The 17,754-nt window shown below is 42.6% G+C and overlaps 1 protein-coding gene across 3 annotated transcripts in view; it reads right to left on the reverse strand.

The window, feature by feature from the left end:
- The window catches only part of ZMAT3 (zinc finger matrin-type 3), an 87,099-nt gene that overhangs the window by 8,633 nt on the left and 60,712 nt on the right, over positions 1–17,754 (reverse strand). Inside the window, exon 6 of one of the 3 annotated variants that reach the window (XM_063441052.1) lies at positions 14,713–14,835. The exons of the other annotated variants lie outside the window; for them this stretch is intronic. Coding sequence (XP_063297122.1) covers positions 14,774–14,835 — 62 coding nt within the window. The 3' untranslated portion in view covers positions 14,713–14,773. Of the gene's footprint in view, positions 1–14,712; positions 14,836–17,754 lie in introns of those variants that run through there. 3 annotated transcript variants of the gene reach the window in all.

A 17,754-nucleotide genomic window follows, 5' to 3' on the forward strand; every position in this document is an offset into this window, starting at 1 on the left:
GGCACTCAGCACCAGATCAATAAAAGCTGGAGTCTACCACGCTAGGCAAGACCCAAGGTGCACACTGTGCAAAGAGGCCTCTGAGACAGTCCAGCATCTAGTAGCCGGATGCAAGATGTTAGCAGGAACAGCATACATGGATAAACACAACTAAGTTGCTGGGACAGTGTACCAAAACATCTGCACAGAATATTGATTGGAGCTGCCTATGTCTAGATGGGAGGTACCACAAAGGGTAGTTGAGAATGACAGCGCTAAGATCCTGTGGGACTTCAAGATCCAGACAGACAAGCAAGTGATGGCTAACAAACCCGTGGTGGTAGACAAGGAACAGAAAACTGCAGTCATGGTGGATATGGCAAAACCAAGTTACTTTAAAGTCAGGAAGAAAGAACATGAAAAGGTGGAGGATTACCAAGGACTGAAAGAAGAGCTAGAAAGGATATGGAAAGTGAAGGCAGTAATAGTCCAAGTTGTGATAGGAGCACTCGGGCCTGTGACTCTCAAGTAGGGAGAGTAGCTTGAACAGATTCCATATAAGACATCTGAGATCTCTGTCCAGAAAAGTGCAGTTCTACACTGTGCAGATCCCTCAAACTCCCAGTCCTTGGAACATTTTTATTTAGTTTTAGTCATAGTCTTTTGACTAAAAGGTCATTAATTGTTGTTATAGTTGTCGTCATAATGACTTTTTTTTTTATTTAGTTATAGTGTTGTTTTCATCACTGAAAACATAGTTATGGTGAAAACTACGCCGAAAATGTATTGTCAATTAAATAAACACTGGCAAGCACATAATAAATAAGAACTATGCATTAACCCCTTAACAATGTTTCATGCCGTCTTCCACAGAGTTGGCTTTAACCCTGTTATGCCGGCATGAAACATCCTAACAATTTAGTGTGAGCATGGTTAAATCCATAAAGGAACACTGTAGCATTTCATATCTGTATTCCTAAATCTATAGTCCTGATGCCCCTAGTCTTGTCAGCTCCCCCATGAGTAAAAGTTAAATAAACTGAAAAAATAAATCAAACTGATAACTCACCTTGTCTTATGAACAGAGTCTCCCTCTCCCTACAGTGAATCAATGCATCTTTATGAGGAAGGTTCAGTGTCTCCATGCAGAGGGTGAAGACACTGAACGTCAGTGCTGCACGGTGTGCAGCACTTCCCATGGAAGCACCTCTAGGGGCCATCTGAGGAGTGGCAACTGGAGTGGTCCCTAGGTTATAATGTAAACACTGCTTTTTCCCTGAAAAGGCATTGTTTACATCAAAATGTCTACAGGGAATGATTATATTCACCAGAACAACTACATTAAGCTGTAGTTGTTCTGGTGACTATAGTGCCCCTTTAGCAAAGATTATATATATATTTTGACCTAATTTTCTTTTGCATGCTCAATTTTAGGCTTTGCAAAAAAAATGTTTTGCACCATTGTGCATCATTCACTGTCTCCTCTGTCCCACCTCACCATAATCCTTCTTTCATGATGGTTACTGAATCTGTGATGTCAACATTTCTATATCCTCTTACATGCACTTGTTTTAAACAGATATCCATCAATATAAGATTACTGGGAACATATATGTGTTTTAGCTGACCAGCCTAGATTAGATAAGGATTAAAATGTTCGATTTTTTACGGCACAGACACATGCTATATACTTTTCCTACATTACTTTTTCATATATATCGTTAAAGAATATAGTGCCACGGCCACAGCTAATATCAGCCAAAACTGCAGTTTCATCATGTATTCCAAACCCCTGCCATTATTGAACTACATAGCCCATAATCCTTTGTGGCAGTGGTTTATAAACCACATCCCTCTACCATCTGATTGGAGAGCTTTGCAATAAATACAGGATTTTTAAATGTGAATATTTAATATTTTTATGTTTTGAGCATTTGTATTATTTACACAACTTCGTTGTATGCATTATTCATCAGCCTGGTGTCCTATCAAGAAGAAAATTGTTCTAGTGTTTATTTAGCTTTCTGAAATTAAAAAAACACTAAAAACTAATTTACAGATTGATCAGAAGAGGAACTTATTTCACAATGTTTCAAAACTGTACATTCCTGAGACACAAAATAGTACTTTTCAGGAAAAATGCAGCGTACTATGTACCCAACTCTGCATTCTGTACTATTAGCTGATTAATTTGATAGTCTATTTGAATAAATGTGCACAATAAAATTAACATTTTTACTGAGATTATCAAGACACACAGGCACAATTCTAGCATCTGGTTTATCTTTGATACCATTATCACAACTGTGATTAAGAGAGTTACTGCACATTTGGCACACAGACATACATTAGGCAAATGTTTAATTAGAGGAGGCTCTGCCTAGCCTGTTCCAGTTCTGATAATTTGAAAAAAAATAACGCAAATTTGTTATTAACCCACAGAGTACCTGGGTGGCTTAAACACATATATAGGATAAATAAAATATATATATTTGTGTTCGGGGCCTCAAAAGCCATAGAGTTTGGGGAATAAGACATACGGGGCATGTGGTGTGTCGGAACTGATGATGCGGTAGGCCTGAAAAAAAGAGGGCCTACCTTATATAAAGATAGAAGAGAAGGGGAGTGGTGGGTGGGGCAAATCGCCTGACCTGAGACAGTAGTGAGGAGGGGATTGGCGCTCCTTAAGAAGAGAAACCAGGCCCCTCCCACAACTTCAGGCCCAGCCTTCCATTTGTGTTCAGGGCCTCAAAAGCTGTAGAGTTTGGGGAATAAGATATATAGGGAAGTTGGTTGTGGTGTGTCGGAATGATGATGCGGTAGGCCTGAAATAAAGAGGGCAAAAAAGAGATATAACAAAATTTATTCGGCTTATGAATACAACATGAATACATCACATTAACATATTCCAAAATGCTTGTCGTACCTCTTGTATTGGTTGAGGTATGTATCTAGTGTAGGCAGTGGATTTCCATCAAATGGGGTACATTGACGTTGTGGCAGGCTTATGCAATGTATGATCATATAATGTAACTCAATCCCCATTTTTTTGCCTAGATTAGGTGTTTTTAAAAAAACTTTTACAAACTAATAATCTGTCAACATTGAAGTTGCTGTTTAGTAGATAGGAGAGTGCGCTGGATCTTGTGTATTGTTTATTGTATAATATGGCCCCCAGCAGCACCCCATTTAAGCATGTTTAGGTGAGTGCAACCATCCCCCCATGTTTCCTATATATATTTGGGAGTCTAGCCAACTCCTTGGTTTTGCACCCCTCCCTGTTACAGGTGCCTCATCTCAGGTCCCTATTTAGCCTTGTACTGCAGAGAGCCTCAGATGGAATTTTTTCCCAAGTAAGTGGTTAATCTCTTAAGAGCAGACATTAGACTGTGAGAGTAGGACCTGCCAAAGATGGGGTACATTGACGTTGTGGCAGGCTTATGCAATGTATGATCATATAATGTAACTAAATCCCAATTTTTTTGCCTAGATTAGGTGTTTTTAAAAAAACTTTTACAAACTAATAATCTGTCAACATTGAAGTTGCTGTTTAGTAGATAGGAGAGTGCGCTGGATCTTGTGTATTGTTTATTGTATAATATGGCCCCCAGCAGCACCCCATTTAAGCATGTTTAGGTGAGTGCAACCATCCCCCCATGTTTCATATATATATATATATATATATATATATTTGTGTTCGGGGCCTCAAAAGCCATAGAGTTTGGGGAATAAGACATACGGGGAAAAACAACAGTCGGTTGTGGTGTGTCGGAACTGATGATGCGGTAGGCCTGAAAAAAAGAGGGCCTACCTTATATAAAGATAGAAGAGAAGGGGAGTGGTGGGTGGGGCAAATCGCCTGACCTGAGACAGTAGTGAGGAGGGGATTGGCGCTCCTTAAGAAGAGAAACCAGGCCCCTCCCACAACTTCAGGCCCAGCCTTCCATTTGTGTTCAGGGCCTCAAAAGCTGTAGAGTTTGGGGAATAAGATATATAGGGAAGTTGGTTGTGGTGTGTCGGAATGATGATGCGGTAGGCCTGAAATAAAGAGGGCAAAAAAGAGATATAACAAAATTTATTCGGCTTATGAATACAACATGAATACATCACATTAACATGTTCCAAAATGCTTGTCGTACCTCTTGTGTTGGTTGAGGTATGTATCTAGTGTAGGCAGTGGATTTCCATCAACCTAAGGTTTTGATGATGTGTACGGGAATATTTATTTTGGAAGCCGCGGTGGCGCCCTCCCGATACGGAATGAATGACCTGAGTAATTATCTGGGTAACACCTAACCACACTAGTAACATTATAACATAAAGCATTAACCTGCTAGTGGTGAGTATTTTCCCGTGTAAAGCCAGAAGTGGTTGGTTAGGGGTACTTTGATTGTAGGAAAGGTAATGGTCCAAAACTTTGATGGGCCACCATTGATTGCCTGAGACGGTAGTGAGGAGGGGACTGGCGCTCCTTAAGAAGAGAAACCAGGCCCCTCCAACAACTTCAGGCCCAACCTTCCACATATATATATATGGTGGTCAGGGAAAATAGGCTAAGTAAGCGTTAACCATAATATTTACTAAATTTGGTTGTGGTGTGCCGAAACCGATGTTCGGGCAGGCCTGTAAATAAAGAGGGCCCACCATGATAGAATTTGTGTATATTGGGAGTGGTGGGTGGAGTGATCAATCAACGTCAGCCTGGTATGGAGGTAAGTTTATGTTTAAATAGGCCGGATCATCCCCTCCCACAACTCCAGGCTCCGCCTTCTAATTTGTGGTCAGGGGGAAAAAAATTAGTAAGCGTTTAACATAATATTTACTAAATTTGGTTGTGGTGTGCCAAAACCGATGTTCGGGCAGGCCTGTAAATAAAGAGGGCAAAAAGGTATAAGCAATGCAACTTTAATATGTATTTCATTGTTAACAAGACCTGTGGAGATATGTGGCTTTTATCATTATTTGGCTAAGTCTTTGAACAATTGTCTGAGTATTTTTTTCCGGTTGGGGTATATACCGGTTGTACGCTGATGACTTTATCATTTGACCATGATCATCTTTCATCATCCTAGTGTTTTGATGATGTGCACTTGAATATTTTGACAAGATGTGGCTGTTGCTGCACCTATGCAAAATGAATGACTGGTGAAAGCTGATGGATCGAACCCTAGTTTTGAAAAGAGAGTTTGTATGTAGAACGTGAATTTGGATGTTGTTAGAGGGTTACCGTGTATGCTTAGTAGGGGGGCGTTTTTTTCTTGACCTCTTAGGTTCGGATATAGCTGGTCAAATAATTGTACTGGGCACCTCTTGTTGCCTGTGGGGTATGTGGGTATGTCGACAGGTGGCCCTGTTTGATTTGTTTTGTTTTGCTGAAGTATCAGGACATGGTGTTCCCTATTTTTGTTTAGGTCAGCCACTTTTAGCATTTTGTTGGTATCATTGGTCTTTTCTACTGTGAATTTGTTTGGTCGTAAGAACCCGTAGAAGGCCAGATAAGTAGCGATTTTTATGGTGTTGTTTGTTTCGATTTCAAATGGTAGCGTAGCGTATCCAATGTGTCAGATAATGCTCGGAATGCATGGGTTTGAAGAAATGAAGGTACTGTGACTAGGGTATGTATTTATGACATGGTATTGTATACCATAGTTTTATCGTATTGTGTGCTAGTTTTAGATTCAAGTGGCAAAAAGATGTAAATGCCACCATAGTATCTAATGACAACGGGTTTGTGATCTTGTATTCTGTAATGAACCTGTTGAAGATAGTTAAGGCTCGATTGTATGAGCATCTGGTGTTTGCTGAGAGTGCCGATTGTACCAGCATTCTCCCGTGCACCATGAGTATAGTTAGTCCAGGATGAGTTCCTGAAATAGCAGTGGTCTGTTCGAGGTTTTCCCGGCTGTGGGATGTATTTGGTAGAAAACCTGTAGGTTAGAATGAGAGAGGACATCAGCTGCTGTATTGTGGTAGCCCGGTATATGTTCGCAAATGAAGTGGAAGTGTTGTGCGGCTGCCAACCACATGAGTCTTCTGACTAGGCTCATGATGGTAAGGGTTAAGAACCTGCCCTTGTTGATTATGTTGCATGCTGCTGTGTTGTCGGTATAGCATTTTACTGCCTGTCCTTTCCAAAGGTGTCCACTTGGGCTGCTGCCACTATTGGGTAAATCTCGAAAAGGGCAGAAATGTTGTTGAATTATGGCAAAGTTACTGTCTCTATTGGCCATGCGTCTCTGTACCATTTGTCTCCGAAAGTGGCTGCGTAACCCGAGTGGGCTACTGCCTCTATCCGTATTACTGGGGAGTTCCCTGTAAAAGGTGGTATGAACATATTAATGCCATTCCAGTAAGCAAAAAATTGACGGATGTATTGAAAGTAGTTTGAAGGCGTTGGATATGTCAGTTTTCCCCAACCACGCTTCACCCCCCCCCCTGCCTCCAATGTTGCCTGTCTGGTATTGTCTACAGTGGCATACTGCAGGGAAAATTCCTCGGAAGGTATTAGTGAGTTTAGGCTTGGTATGACAACAGAATGAGTAGCCGAAAAGGTCTATGATTAAACGTTTTTTATTGTTGTATTTGCCGGTTGCGTTGGTTCACCAACATGAGAATGGTGGTATTTGGAATGGCCCTATCATGAAGCTTTTTTCTACCTCTGTGCTTAAGAGTGTGTCTACTGCTGTGTCGGTCTATTGTTGCTGACTGTAAGTTGTTACATTCAATAGTGCCTACCGGTAGTGCAATTAACCCTGTATGGAACCCTTCCGTGAAACCCGTGATTAGGAACTGAACGAGATCTTGTGATGGGTGAGCATTGAGGTAGAAAGCCAGTGTGCCGACCTGTACCTTCGTCAGTCATTTTTTGGGTAAGAGACGGTTAGGGCACATAGTCTTGACGTTGGCTTGAAAACAGATGGAGCAGATATGCAACAACCTGTAGGCACTGAAACTGCAACCCCCTGCGTTGAAGTTGTTGCATATCTGAGCCAGTATGCCTGTATGGTATTGTCTACCGTGGCATACTGCAGGGAAAATTCCTCGGAAGGTATTAATGAGTTTAGGCTTGGTATGACAACAGAATGAGAAGCCGAAAGGTTTATGATTAAACGTTTTTTATTCTTGTATTTGCCGGTTGCGTTGGTTCACCAACATGAGCATGGTGGTGTTTGGAATGGCCCTATCATGAAGCCTTTTTCCACCTCTGTGCTTAAGAGTCTGTCTACTGTTGTAGGGTCTATTGTTGCTGACTGTCGGTTGTTACATTCAATAGTGCCTACCGGTAGTGCAATTAACCCTGTATGGAACCCTTCTGTGAAACCCGTGATTAGGAACTGAACGAGATCTTGTGATGGGTGAGCATTGAGGTAGAAAGCCAGTGTGCTGACCTGTACCTTTGTCAGTCATTTTTTGGGTAAGAGACGGTTAGGGCACATAGCCTTGGCGTTGGCTTGAAAACAGATGGAGCAGATATGCAACAACCTGTAGGCACTGAAACTGAAACCCCCTGCATTGAAGTTGTTGCATATCTGAGCCTTACCTAAAAAGACTATCAGTCTTCCCAGTTTGCCTTTCAATCCTTTTTGTTTGTATGTGCTTGTGCTAGGGGTGGTGTAGCTAGTGGTGGGTAAACTAGGCTCGTTGGAGCACAAACTGGTAGCATGAGAGTTGGACGAGCAAATTGCACAAGCCGGTGGCACTCACCCAGCACAGTGGCGACAGAACAACTCAGTATCCATGTGGTTCCAGTCTATCCTAATACTAAACTATGCAAATGTTGTTGCAGCCTTGGCTGAAAAAGAATTGTGGTAATCGTAAAATGTGGTGCCACCGTACTTGTTCCCCAGGTCTACCAATGTGTGCATGTACAGGTCTAGTTCCTCTCTGCGCTGGGGGAAATTAAAGCAAATTATGTCTCTGTACAATGCAAATGCTATTACGAAGTCTGTTATGGATAGTTTTTTGTTTAGTCTGGGATCTTTGGCTTTGAGCACCACTGACAGGTCACTGTAATTGTATGTTTTATTTTTGACTTTGTCTTGGGATGCTATCAATAGGGACATAAGGTTTACGTTCTTTCCCTCCAATATGTCCTTCTTAATGTTTGGAGGTACCATGTGTGCACGTGTGATGATATGTGTAGCTGAACCCTGTGTGGTTGGTGTGGCGGTGACATTACCCTGTGTGACGGTTTGTTCGGTGGTTAGTGTGGAAGGAGTTACAGTAACTGGTGTTGACGAAGCCAACTTCTCTATCCTTTGGTTTAAATTATTTATGGATGACAGTATCGAAAACATTGTGGCCTGTATCCCAGTTAGGGTGTAGTTTATATTGGCTTGAGTACTGGTCCCTGGTTGTGGAGTATCAGAATTGGCCATCCTGAATCTATATAATTCTGCCTTTCTGGCAGTGGCATACCCCTTCGCCTTAGTTCTTAGGCTATCTTTGGGATGGTCCTTGACCTCAAGGAACAGGGACTTGAAGTGTCTTGGTTTTTGTCCACAGTACGGGCCACGGTTGGTGTGGGTGGTCTAGCTGGTGTACTGGGCAGTGAGAAGTCCTCTCCTTGGTCTGACAGATGAGACATACTAAAATTATACCTTTGTTGGTTATGTTAACTGGCGTCTGTTTTAATGCCGGGTGGCAAGATCTACGCGTGGACTGTGTTTTAAGAAGAGAAACCAGGCCCCTCCCACAACTTCAGGCCCAGCCTTCCATTTGTGTTCAGGGCCTCAAAAGCTGTAGAGTTTGGGGAATAAGATATATAGGGAAGTTGGTTGTGGTGTGTCGGAATGATGATGCGGTAGGCCTGAAATAAAGAGGGCAAAAAAGAGATATAACAAAATTTATTCGGCTTATGAATACAACATGAATACATCACATTAACATGTTCCAAAATGCTTGTCGTACCTCTTGTGTTGGTTGAGGTATGTATCTAGTGTAGGCAGTGGATTTCCATCAACCTAAGGTTTTGATGATGTGTACGGGAATATTTATTTTGGAAGCCGCGGTGGCGCCCTCCCGATACGGAATGAATGACCTGAGTAATTATCTGGGTAACACCTAACCACACTAGTAACATTATAACATAAAGCATTAACCTGCTAGTGGTGAGTATTTTCCCGTGTAAAGCCAGAAGTGGTTGGTTAGGGGTACTTTGATTGTAGGAAAGGTAATGGTCCAAAACTTTGATGGGCCACCATTGATTGCCTGAGACGGTAGTGAGGAGGGGACTGGCGCTCCTTAAGAAGAGAAACCAGGCCCCTCCAACAACTTCAGGCCCAACCTTCCACATATATATATATGGTGGTCAGGGAAAATAGGCTAAGTAAGCGTTAACCATAATATTTACTAAATTTGGTTGTGGTGTGCCGAAACCGATGTTCGGGCAGGCCTGTAAATAAAGAGGGCCCACCATGATAGAATTTGTGTATATTGGGAGTGGTGGGTGGAGTGATCAATCAACGTCAGCCTGGTATGGAGGTAAGTTTATGTTTAAATAGGCCGGATCATCCCCTCCCACAACTCCAGGCTCCGCCTTCTAATTTGTGGTCAGGGGGAAAAAAATTAGTAAGCGTTTAACATAATATTTACTAAATTTGGTTGTGGTGTGCCAAAACCGATGTTCGGGCAGGCCTGTAAATAAAGAGGGCAAAAAGGTATAAGCAATGCAACTTTAATATGTATTTCATTGTTAACAAGACCTGTGGAGATATGTGGCTTTTATCATTATTTGGCTAAGTCTTTGAACAATTGTCTGAGTATTTTTTTCCGGTTGGGGTATATACCGGTTGTACGCTGATGACTTTATCATTTGACCATGATCATCTTTCATCATCCTAGTGTTTTGATGATGTGCACTTGAATATTTTGACAAGATGTGGCTGTTGCTGCACCTATGCAAAATGAATGACTGGTGAAAGCTGATGGATCGAACCCTAGTTTTGAAAAGAGAGTTTGTATGTAGAACGTGAATTTGGATGTTGTTAGAGGGTTACCGTGTATGCTTAGTAGGGGGGCGTTTTTTTCTTGACCTCTTAGGTTCGGATATAGCTGGTCAAATAATTGTACTGGGCACCTCTTGTTGCCTGTGGGGTATGTGGGTATGTCGACAGGTGGCCCTGTTTGATTTGTTTTGTTTTGCTGAAGTATCAGGACATGGTGTTCCCTATTTTTGTTTAGGTCAGCCACTTTTAGCATTTTGTTGGTATCATTGGTCTTTTCTACTGTGAATTTGTTTGGTCGTAAGAACCCGTAGAAGGCCAGATAAGTAGCGATTTTTATGGTGTTGTTTGTTTCGATTTCAAATGGTAGCGTAGCGTATCCAATGTGTCAGATAATGCTCGGAATGCATGGGTTTGAAGAAATGAAGGTACTGTGACTAGGGTATGTATTTATGACATGGTATTGTATACCATAGTTTTATCGTATTGTGTGCTAGTTTTAGATTCAAGTGGCAAAAAGATGTAAATGCCACCATAGTATCTAATGACAACGGGTTTGTGATCTTGTATTCTGTAATGAACCTGTTGAAGATAGTTAAGGCTCGATTGTATGAGCATCTGGTGTTTGCTGAGAGTGCCGATTGTACCAGCATTCTCCCGTGCACCATGAGTATAGTTAGTCCAGGATGAGTTCCTGAAATAGCAGTGGTCTGTTCGAGGTTTTCCCGGCTGTGGGATGTATTTGGTAGAAAACCTGTAGGTTAGAATGAGAGAGGACATCAGCTGCTGTGTTGTGGTAGCCCGGTATATGTTCGCAAATGAAGTGGAAGTGTTGTGCGGCTGCCAACCACATGAGTCTTCTGACTAGGCTCATGATGGTAAGGGTTAAGAACCTGCCCTTGTTGATTATGTTGCATGCTGCTGTGTTGTCGGTATAGCATTTTACTGCCTGTCCTTTCCAAAGGTGTCCACTTGGGCTGCTGCCACTATTGGGTAAATCTCGAAAAGGGCAGAAATGTTGTTGAATTATGGCAAAGTTACTGTCTCTATTGGCCATGCGTCTCTGTACCATTTGTCTCCGAAAGTGGCTGCGTAACCCGAGTGGGCTACTGCCTCTATCCGTATTACTGGGGAGTTCCCTGTAAAAGGTGGTATGAACATATTAATGCCATTCCAGTAAGCAAAAAATTGACGGATGTATTGAAAGTAGTTTGAAGGCGTTGGATATGTCAGTTTTCCCCAACCACGCTTCACCCCCCCCCCTGCCTCCAATGTTGCCTGTCTGGTATTGTCTACAGTGGCATACTGCAGGGAAAATTCCTCGGAAGGTATTAGTGAGTTTAGGCTTGGTATGACAACAGAATGAGTAGCCGAAAAGGTCTATGATTAAACGTTTTTTATTGTTGTATTTGCCGGTTGCGTTGGTTCACCAACATGAGAATGGTGGTATTTGGAATGGCCCTATCATGAAGCTTTTTTCTACCTCTGTGCTTAAGAGTGTGTCTACTGCTGTGTCGGTCTATTGTTGCTGACTGTAAGTTGTTACATTCAATAGTGCCTACCGGTAGTGCAATTAACCCTGTATGGAACCCTTCCGTGAAACCCGTGATTAGGAACTGAACGAGATCTTGTGATGGGTGAGCATTGAGGTAGAAAGCCAGTGTGCCGACCTGTACCTTCGTCAGTCATTTTTTGGGTAAGAGACGGTTAGGGCACATAGTCTTGACGTTGGCTTGAAAACAGATGGAGCAGATATGCAACAACCTGTAGGCACTGAAACTGCAACCCCCTGCGTTGAAGTTGTTGCATATCTGAGCCAGTATGCCTGTATGGTATTGTCTACCGTGGCATACTGCAGGGAAAATTCCTCGGAAGGTATTAATGAGTTTAGGCTTGGTATGACAACAGAATGAGAAGCCGAAAGGTTTATGATTAAACGTTTTTTATTCTTGTATTTGCCGGTTGCGTTGGTTCACCAACATGAGCATGGTGGTGTTTGGAATGGCCCTATCATGAAGCCTTTTTCCACCTCTGTGCTTAAGAGTCTGTCTACTGTTGTAGGGTCTATTGTTGCTGACTGTCGGTTGTTACATTCAATAGTGCCTACCGGTAGTGCAATTAACCCTGTATGGAACCCTTCTGTGAAACCCGTGATTAGGAACTGAACGAGATCTTGTGATGGGTGAGCATTGAGGTAGAAAGCCAGTGTGCTGACCTGTACCTTTGTCAGTCATTTTTTGGGTAAGAGACGGTTAGGGCACATAGCCTTGGCGTTGGCTTGAAAACAGATGGAGCAGATATGCAACAACCTGTAGGCACTGAAACTGAAACCCCCTGCATTGAAGTTGTTGCATATCTGAGCCTTACCTAAAAAGACTATCAGTCTTCCCAGTTTGCCTTTCAATCCTTTTTGTTTGTATGTGCTTGTGCTAGGGGTGGTGTAGCTAGTGGTGGGTAAACTAGGCTCGTTGGAGCACAAACTGGTAGCATGAGAGTTGGACGAGCAAATTGCACAAGCCGGTGGCACTCACCCAGCACAGTGGCGACAGAACAACTCAGTATCCATGTGGTTCCAGTCTATCCTAATACTAAACTATGCAAATGTTGTTGCAGCCTTGGCTGAAAAAGAATTGTGGTAATCGTAAAATGTGGTGCCACCGTACTTGTTCCCCAGGTCTACCAATGTGTGCATGTACAGGTCTAGTTCCTCTCTGCGCTGGGGGAAATTAAAGCAAATTATGTCTCTGTACAATGCAAATGCTATTACGAAGTCTGTTATGGATAGTTTTTTGTTTAGTCTGGGATCTTTGGCTTTGAGCACCACTGACAGGTCACTGTAATTGTATGTTTTATTTTTGACTTTGTCTTGGGATGCTATCAATAGGGACATAAGGTTTACGTTCTTTCCCTCCAATATGTCCTTCTTAATGTTTGGAGGTACCATGTGTGCACGTGTGATGATATGTGTAGCTGAACCCTGTGTGGTTGGTGTGGCGGTGACATTACCCTGTGTGACGGTTTGTTCGGTGGTTAGTGTGGAAGGAGTTACAGTAACTGGTGTTGACGAAGCCAACTTCTCTATCCTTTGGTTTAAATTATTTATGGATGACAGTATCGAAAACATTGTGGCCTGTATCCCAGTTAGGGTGTAGTTTATATTGGCTTGAGTACTGGTCCCTGGTTGTGGAGTATCAGAATTGGCCATCCTGAATCTATATAATTCTGCCTTTCTGGCAGTGGCATACCCCTTCGCCTTAGTTCTTAGGCTATCTTTGGGATGGTCCTTGACCTCAAGGAACAGGGACTTGAAGTGTCTTGGTTTTTGTCCACAGTACGGGCCACGGTTGGTGTGGGTGGTCTAGCTGGTGTACTGGGCAGTGAGAAGTCCTCTCCTTGGTCTGACAGATGAGACATACTAAAATTATACCTTTGTTGGTTATGTTAACTGGCGTCTGTTTTAATGCCGGGTGGCAAGATCTACGCGTGGACTGTGTTTTAACTGCTTATTTATTGATTTACATCATGTTTATATTTATTATTTGAGCACACTTGGATGCAATATTTAGAGCATCGTGTTTTTACCATTTGTTTTTATTTTCAACCCACTACTTAGTTGATGTGCCCCACTTGCTTTTAGCCTAAGGCAGCACTTTTCCTGGCTATACCTTTTGAAAGTTTTTATGTATTATGTGAACACGTACTACTTATTTTAAGAGTCACTGTGTATTCTATTGAACACAATGACCACTAGTACATTTTTATCTGCTTCTCCTACAATACATCTCCTGGTACGTTTGGGATTTAACTAAATTCTGCCTTTTACTTAATTGTAACTTTTGTAGTGAAAAGGGTTGAATTTGTGTGTAGCTAGCAACTTTTGACAGTAGGTGGCCGTGTTGATGTGCAACATAGTATAGAGCTCGAACCGAAGTGAAGGTAGCTATACGAAGTTTCCTATGAGAATTACCATGTGTTAGGAATTGGTGTAAGTATTGTTTTTTACCGCCTTTGTGCCTGTTTCGTGCACTTTCGTATAAGTGGGTTTACACTTGTATTTGCTGTTCGTGCGAGCACGACCCCCGTTCGGTAGTTTGACACGTGTTCCCTTGTACTCACTATTGCCGTGTGCTGTCAGCTGACCCAGAAGATTGGGAAGGTGCCCCGGGAGTTTAGTGTTGCTGGGACCGACCGCGTTCGAGATGTTGAGGCTGGGGACAGTAGTCCAAGGGCAGGGGGCATGCTCAATTGCCAGACAATTTCTTAGAAAAACTACGTGGGGAGTTCTTGTGGCAAAACCGGAACCGGAAGTGATCAATCGATGTTGGCCCGTTATGGAGGTAAGTTTATGTTTATATAAGCCAGATCATCCTCTCCCACAACTACTTTTTATGTGATACTTCATATTAATTGAAATCATATATATATATATATATATATATATATATATTTATATATATATTCTATTGATACTTTAAGCACCAAAGCAACTTTAGCAGATAATGGCCCTGCAGTGTTACTGTTCAATTTTCTGCAATTTAGGTTAAATCATATGTAAACATGTACATATATTATATATCTGGTATAGCATTGGGACATCTGAGATCGCTGTCCAGAAGAGTGCAGTTCTAGGAACAGCTAAGATACTGCACAGAACTCTCAAACTCCCAGGACTCTGGTAGAGGACATGAGAATGAGGAATAAACATACCACCAAAGAGGGGTGCGAAAATCTATTTTTTTTATTTTTTATATAAATCTCTATACACACAAAAGGAGCCATGTGTCTTCTCTAGCCCTATAAATGTAACCGATATATGAGAGCATTCATGGGTCTTCAAATCTAGTGAGCATTTAATCCAGTAAACCGGCAGAGCATTTTTCAGTCTTCACATTATACAACAAAAGAGAAGACACTGGTAAATAAGAGTGCATAGGAGAATGATTACTGTGCAAATAATAATAGCATATAATATGCATGAACCAGTGAACAGATTAATAAATGAATGAAGTAAACACAACTAAAAATACCTTTTTTTTAAATGATAGCATTAAAAAATTAATAAGACAACAAAATAATTTTTAAAAAAAGACCGTCAAATTGTAGATTATGCTAGCTTTAGTGTACCTATAATCTTAATTTTATTAATGACAGGAGGCGAGTATTTGCTTAAGTCTCTCTTTACTAGAACTCCACAGCAGCACAGAAAAAACAACCAATCAGAAAAAAGTTAGGTACTATAAAACTCCCCTCCCCATGCATCATTTCCTCTTTCAAGCTGCGACAAAACAGAATAAAAGGCAGATAACATCATGGGGAAGAAACGAAGTCCTAGATACGATGAATATAACGATGTCCACCATCCGAGAGTAACCGTCAAGCTAGATAGTGTTGATGGACTGTAAACTGAAACGAGAGAAAAACAGAATCGAACAGGTTGGTTATCCAATGAAATGTACTCAGAATAAACATGTAGGTACCCAATGTAGCAACCAAAATTAACCTTAATATGTAGATATCCCAACCCTACTTATGAAAAGAAACACAGACATAAGGAACAAGCGACAGGTGTCAGAGACAACAAACAGAGTTGCATACGTACCTGATAATCTAAACTATAACATAAAACAAGGGAGGGACAAGAATGGGTGGGAAATACTCGCCTCCTGTCATTAATAAAATTAAGATTATAGGTACACTAAAGCTAGCATAATCTACAATTTTATAACATGACAGGAGGCTTCGTATTTGCTGTTTCAACGCTCAATTCACCAGTCCAACACTGATTGTGTCGCTGGTATCTATTCCAGGAAATATCAGCGTAATCCTAATTGGACATTCCAAGTACGATAACTGACAGTAGACGTATCAAACAAAATGCCAGCCGACGAAGGATCTCAATTACGGAAAAAAGTACCATCCGCTGGTAAATCCATTGTATGTGGTTGCGACTTGTTTCCTAGCAGTCGGTCCATGAGCTGGCAAGCTGACCTATCAGCCACATTCCCGTAGCTGTAATATCGAAGGTCAAGTTCGGACTTGGGGACGTGAGAAGAAACTGTCACCATGTCTCAACTCCTGATCCGTAAGGCGGTTCCTCCGATTGTGTCAGGGACATTTGGCGATGTGGCCTTGCAGGTAGATCTCCAATCTCAAGGAATGTGCCCAAGTCCACTACCAAAATCGCACTAGAAACCGAGGAGGATCTTTCGTTCCTTCCTGTCTTACCCGGTGCGATGTCTCATCCGAGGATAAATTCATAATGCAGGCAAGAGTGTGGCCAAACTAGCCGTATTCTAAGTGACTCCAAGATTCCAAATGGACTGTGTAAACCTCGGACGCAGCAGAGAAAGACTCCAAAGGACGTCCATTCAGGGTTCCGAACTGAACTTACGTGGAAGGACGGTGGTCGACTATTCTGGGAATAGTGAATCCTGGAAACCTTCAAAGGAAAGGGAAATGCCAACCGGAACGCAGATTTCCATCCAGCAATGCCCTCGTCAAAGAGTGAAAGATGTCTGTAGGAGTCGGGGCACACCAGGTACCTCCGTAAAGTCTCGTAGATCTCCTCGACGGTAGTTGAAAAAGGAGGTTAGCGCGAATCCAAAAAAGACGGCTCCCGTGAGGGATTAATAGAGTATAGATGAAGGGTCCTCCATCTCCGAACCATGTTCACCAGGTATGCGCTCCGAGGAGACGGGGCAGTCACGCCATCTTATCCCAAGATCGTAAAGACCAGGGAAGTCAAGACAACCGTGGATTCCTGATTTACCATGTGACCATACGTACTGTTCTACCTTCAGACCGGGTAAAAGGCCTTCCTTAATCTTGTTACCCGAGCAAGGCAGTGCCTGTTTGCTCCATGAAGGTATCCGTATCTCCTGACATCTTGACATGGGAGAAACTGTCTGCGCAGTTTGCACGTAATGGTCTGGATATCCAAAACATAAAGCAAACTCTGTATTATATGGTGCAGAATATGCCAAAAACCTGCACTCTCAAAATACCGGAGGACCATCCGTTAGCGTACCATCTCCAGGAGTGTGTGTAATACCTCTGTTATACCTCTAGTCTAAACATGTAATTTCTGCATGACCAGGCAGTCCTCTAGAACGAAGTCAGTAGCGTGGATGTCAGCTCTAATAGAATGCAGGAGGGACGCCCCTCTATGTAGTCATCAATGTCTTGCACAGGCACAAGCCTGTGTGATGAACAAATGGCCGGTACTGTAGAGCGTCGGGTGTATGAGAGAGCCGCGCTCTCTACTACTGTGATCGCATACCGCGAGAGCGTCCGGCTGCTAGCCTGAGCGGGCCGCACCCGTTAGTAACCAACAGCAGAGCCTACATCCGAGACCGGTTCTCTCTATGAGAATGGGTCCACCCAATTTGTCCTCTGTATCCAGCCCAGTATCTGGTTGAGGGCGAGTGAGGGCTGCGCCCTCTAATAACAAATCAGTATCCGGTTCCGTATGAGAGGGTTCACCCTCTGTTCCTGAAAATAAATATACTCGGATCAAGGTGATGGAGGGCCGCACCCTCCCGTGGTGCAAATTAGAGTCCCTAGAGAGTCAGGGTGACCAAAACTGTAGGGTGCACCAATTAAGTGTCAGCATAAGGCTGACGGCAATCTGGGAAGACAAGGAATGGAAAACTATCAACCGACTATCCGGATCCCGTGCGCGCGCGCGGGGTCCTGGTAGACCGTTGGTAGTCCGAGGAAAGCTGGAGACGTTCTCCGCAATCCATGAGTGCCCGGGAGGTCGGAGGAGGCCAGTCAGGCCTCACGACGACCCGAGCGAATAGGAAAAGGAAGTCATGAAAAAACAGAAAAG

This window comes from Pelobates fuscus, chromosome 2, assembly GCF_036172605.1.
Source record: "Pelobates fuscus isolate aPelFus1 chromosome 2, aPelFus1.pri, whole genome shotgun sequence".
In the NCBI taxonomy this organism is placed as follows: domain Eukaryota; kingdom Metazoa; phylum Chordata; class Amphibia; order Anura; family Pelobatidae; genus Pelobates; species Pelobates fuscus.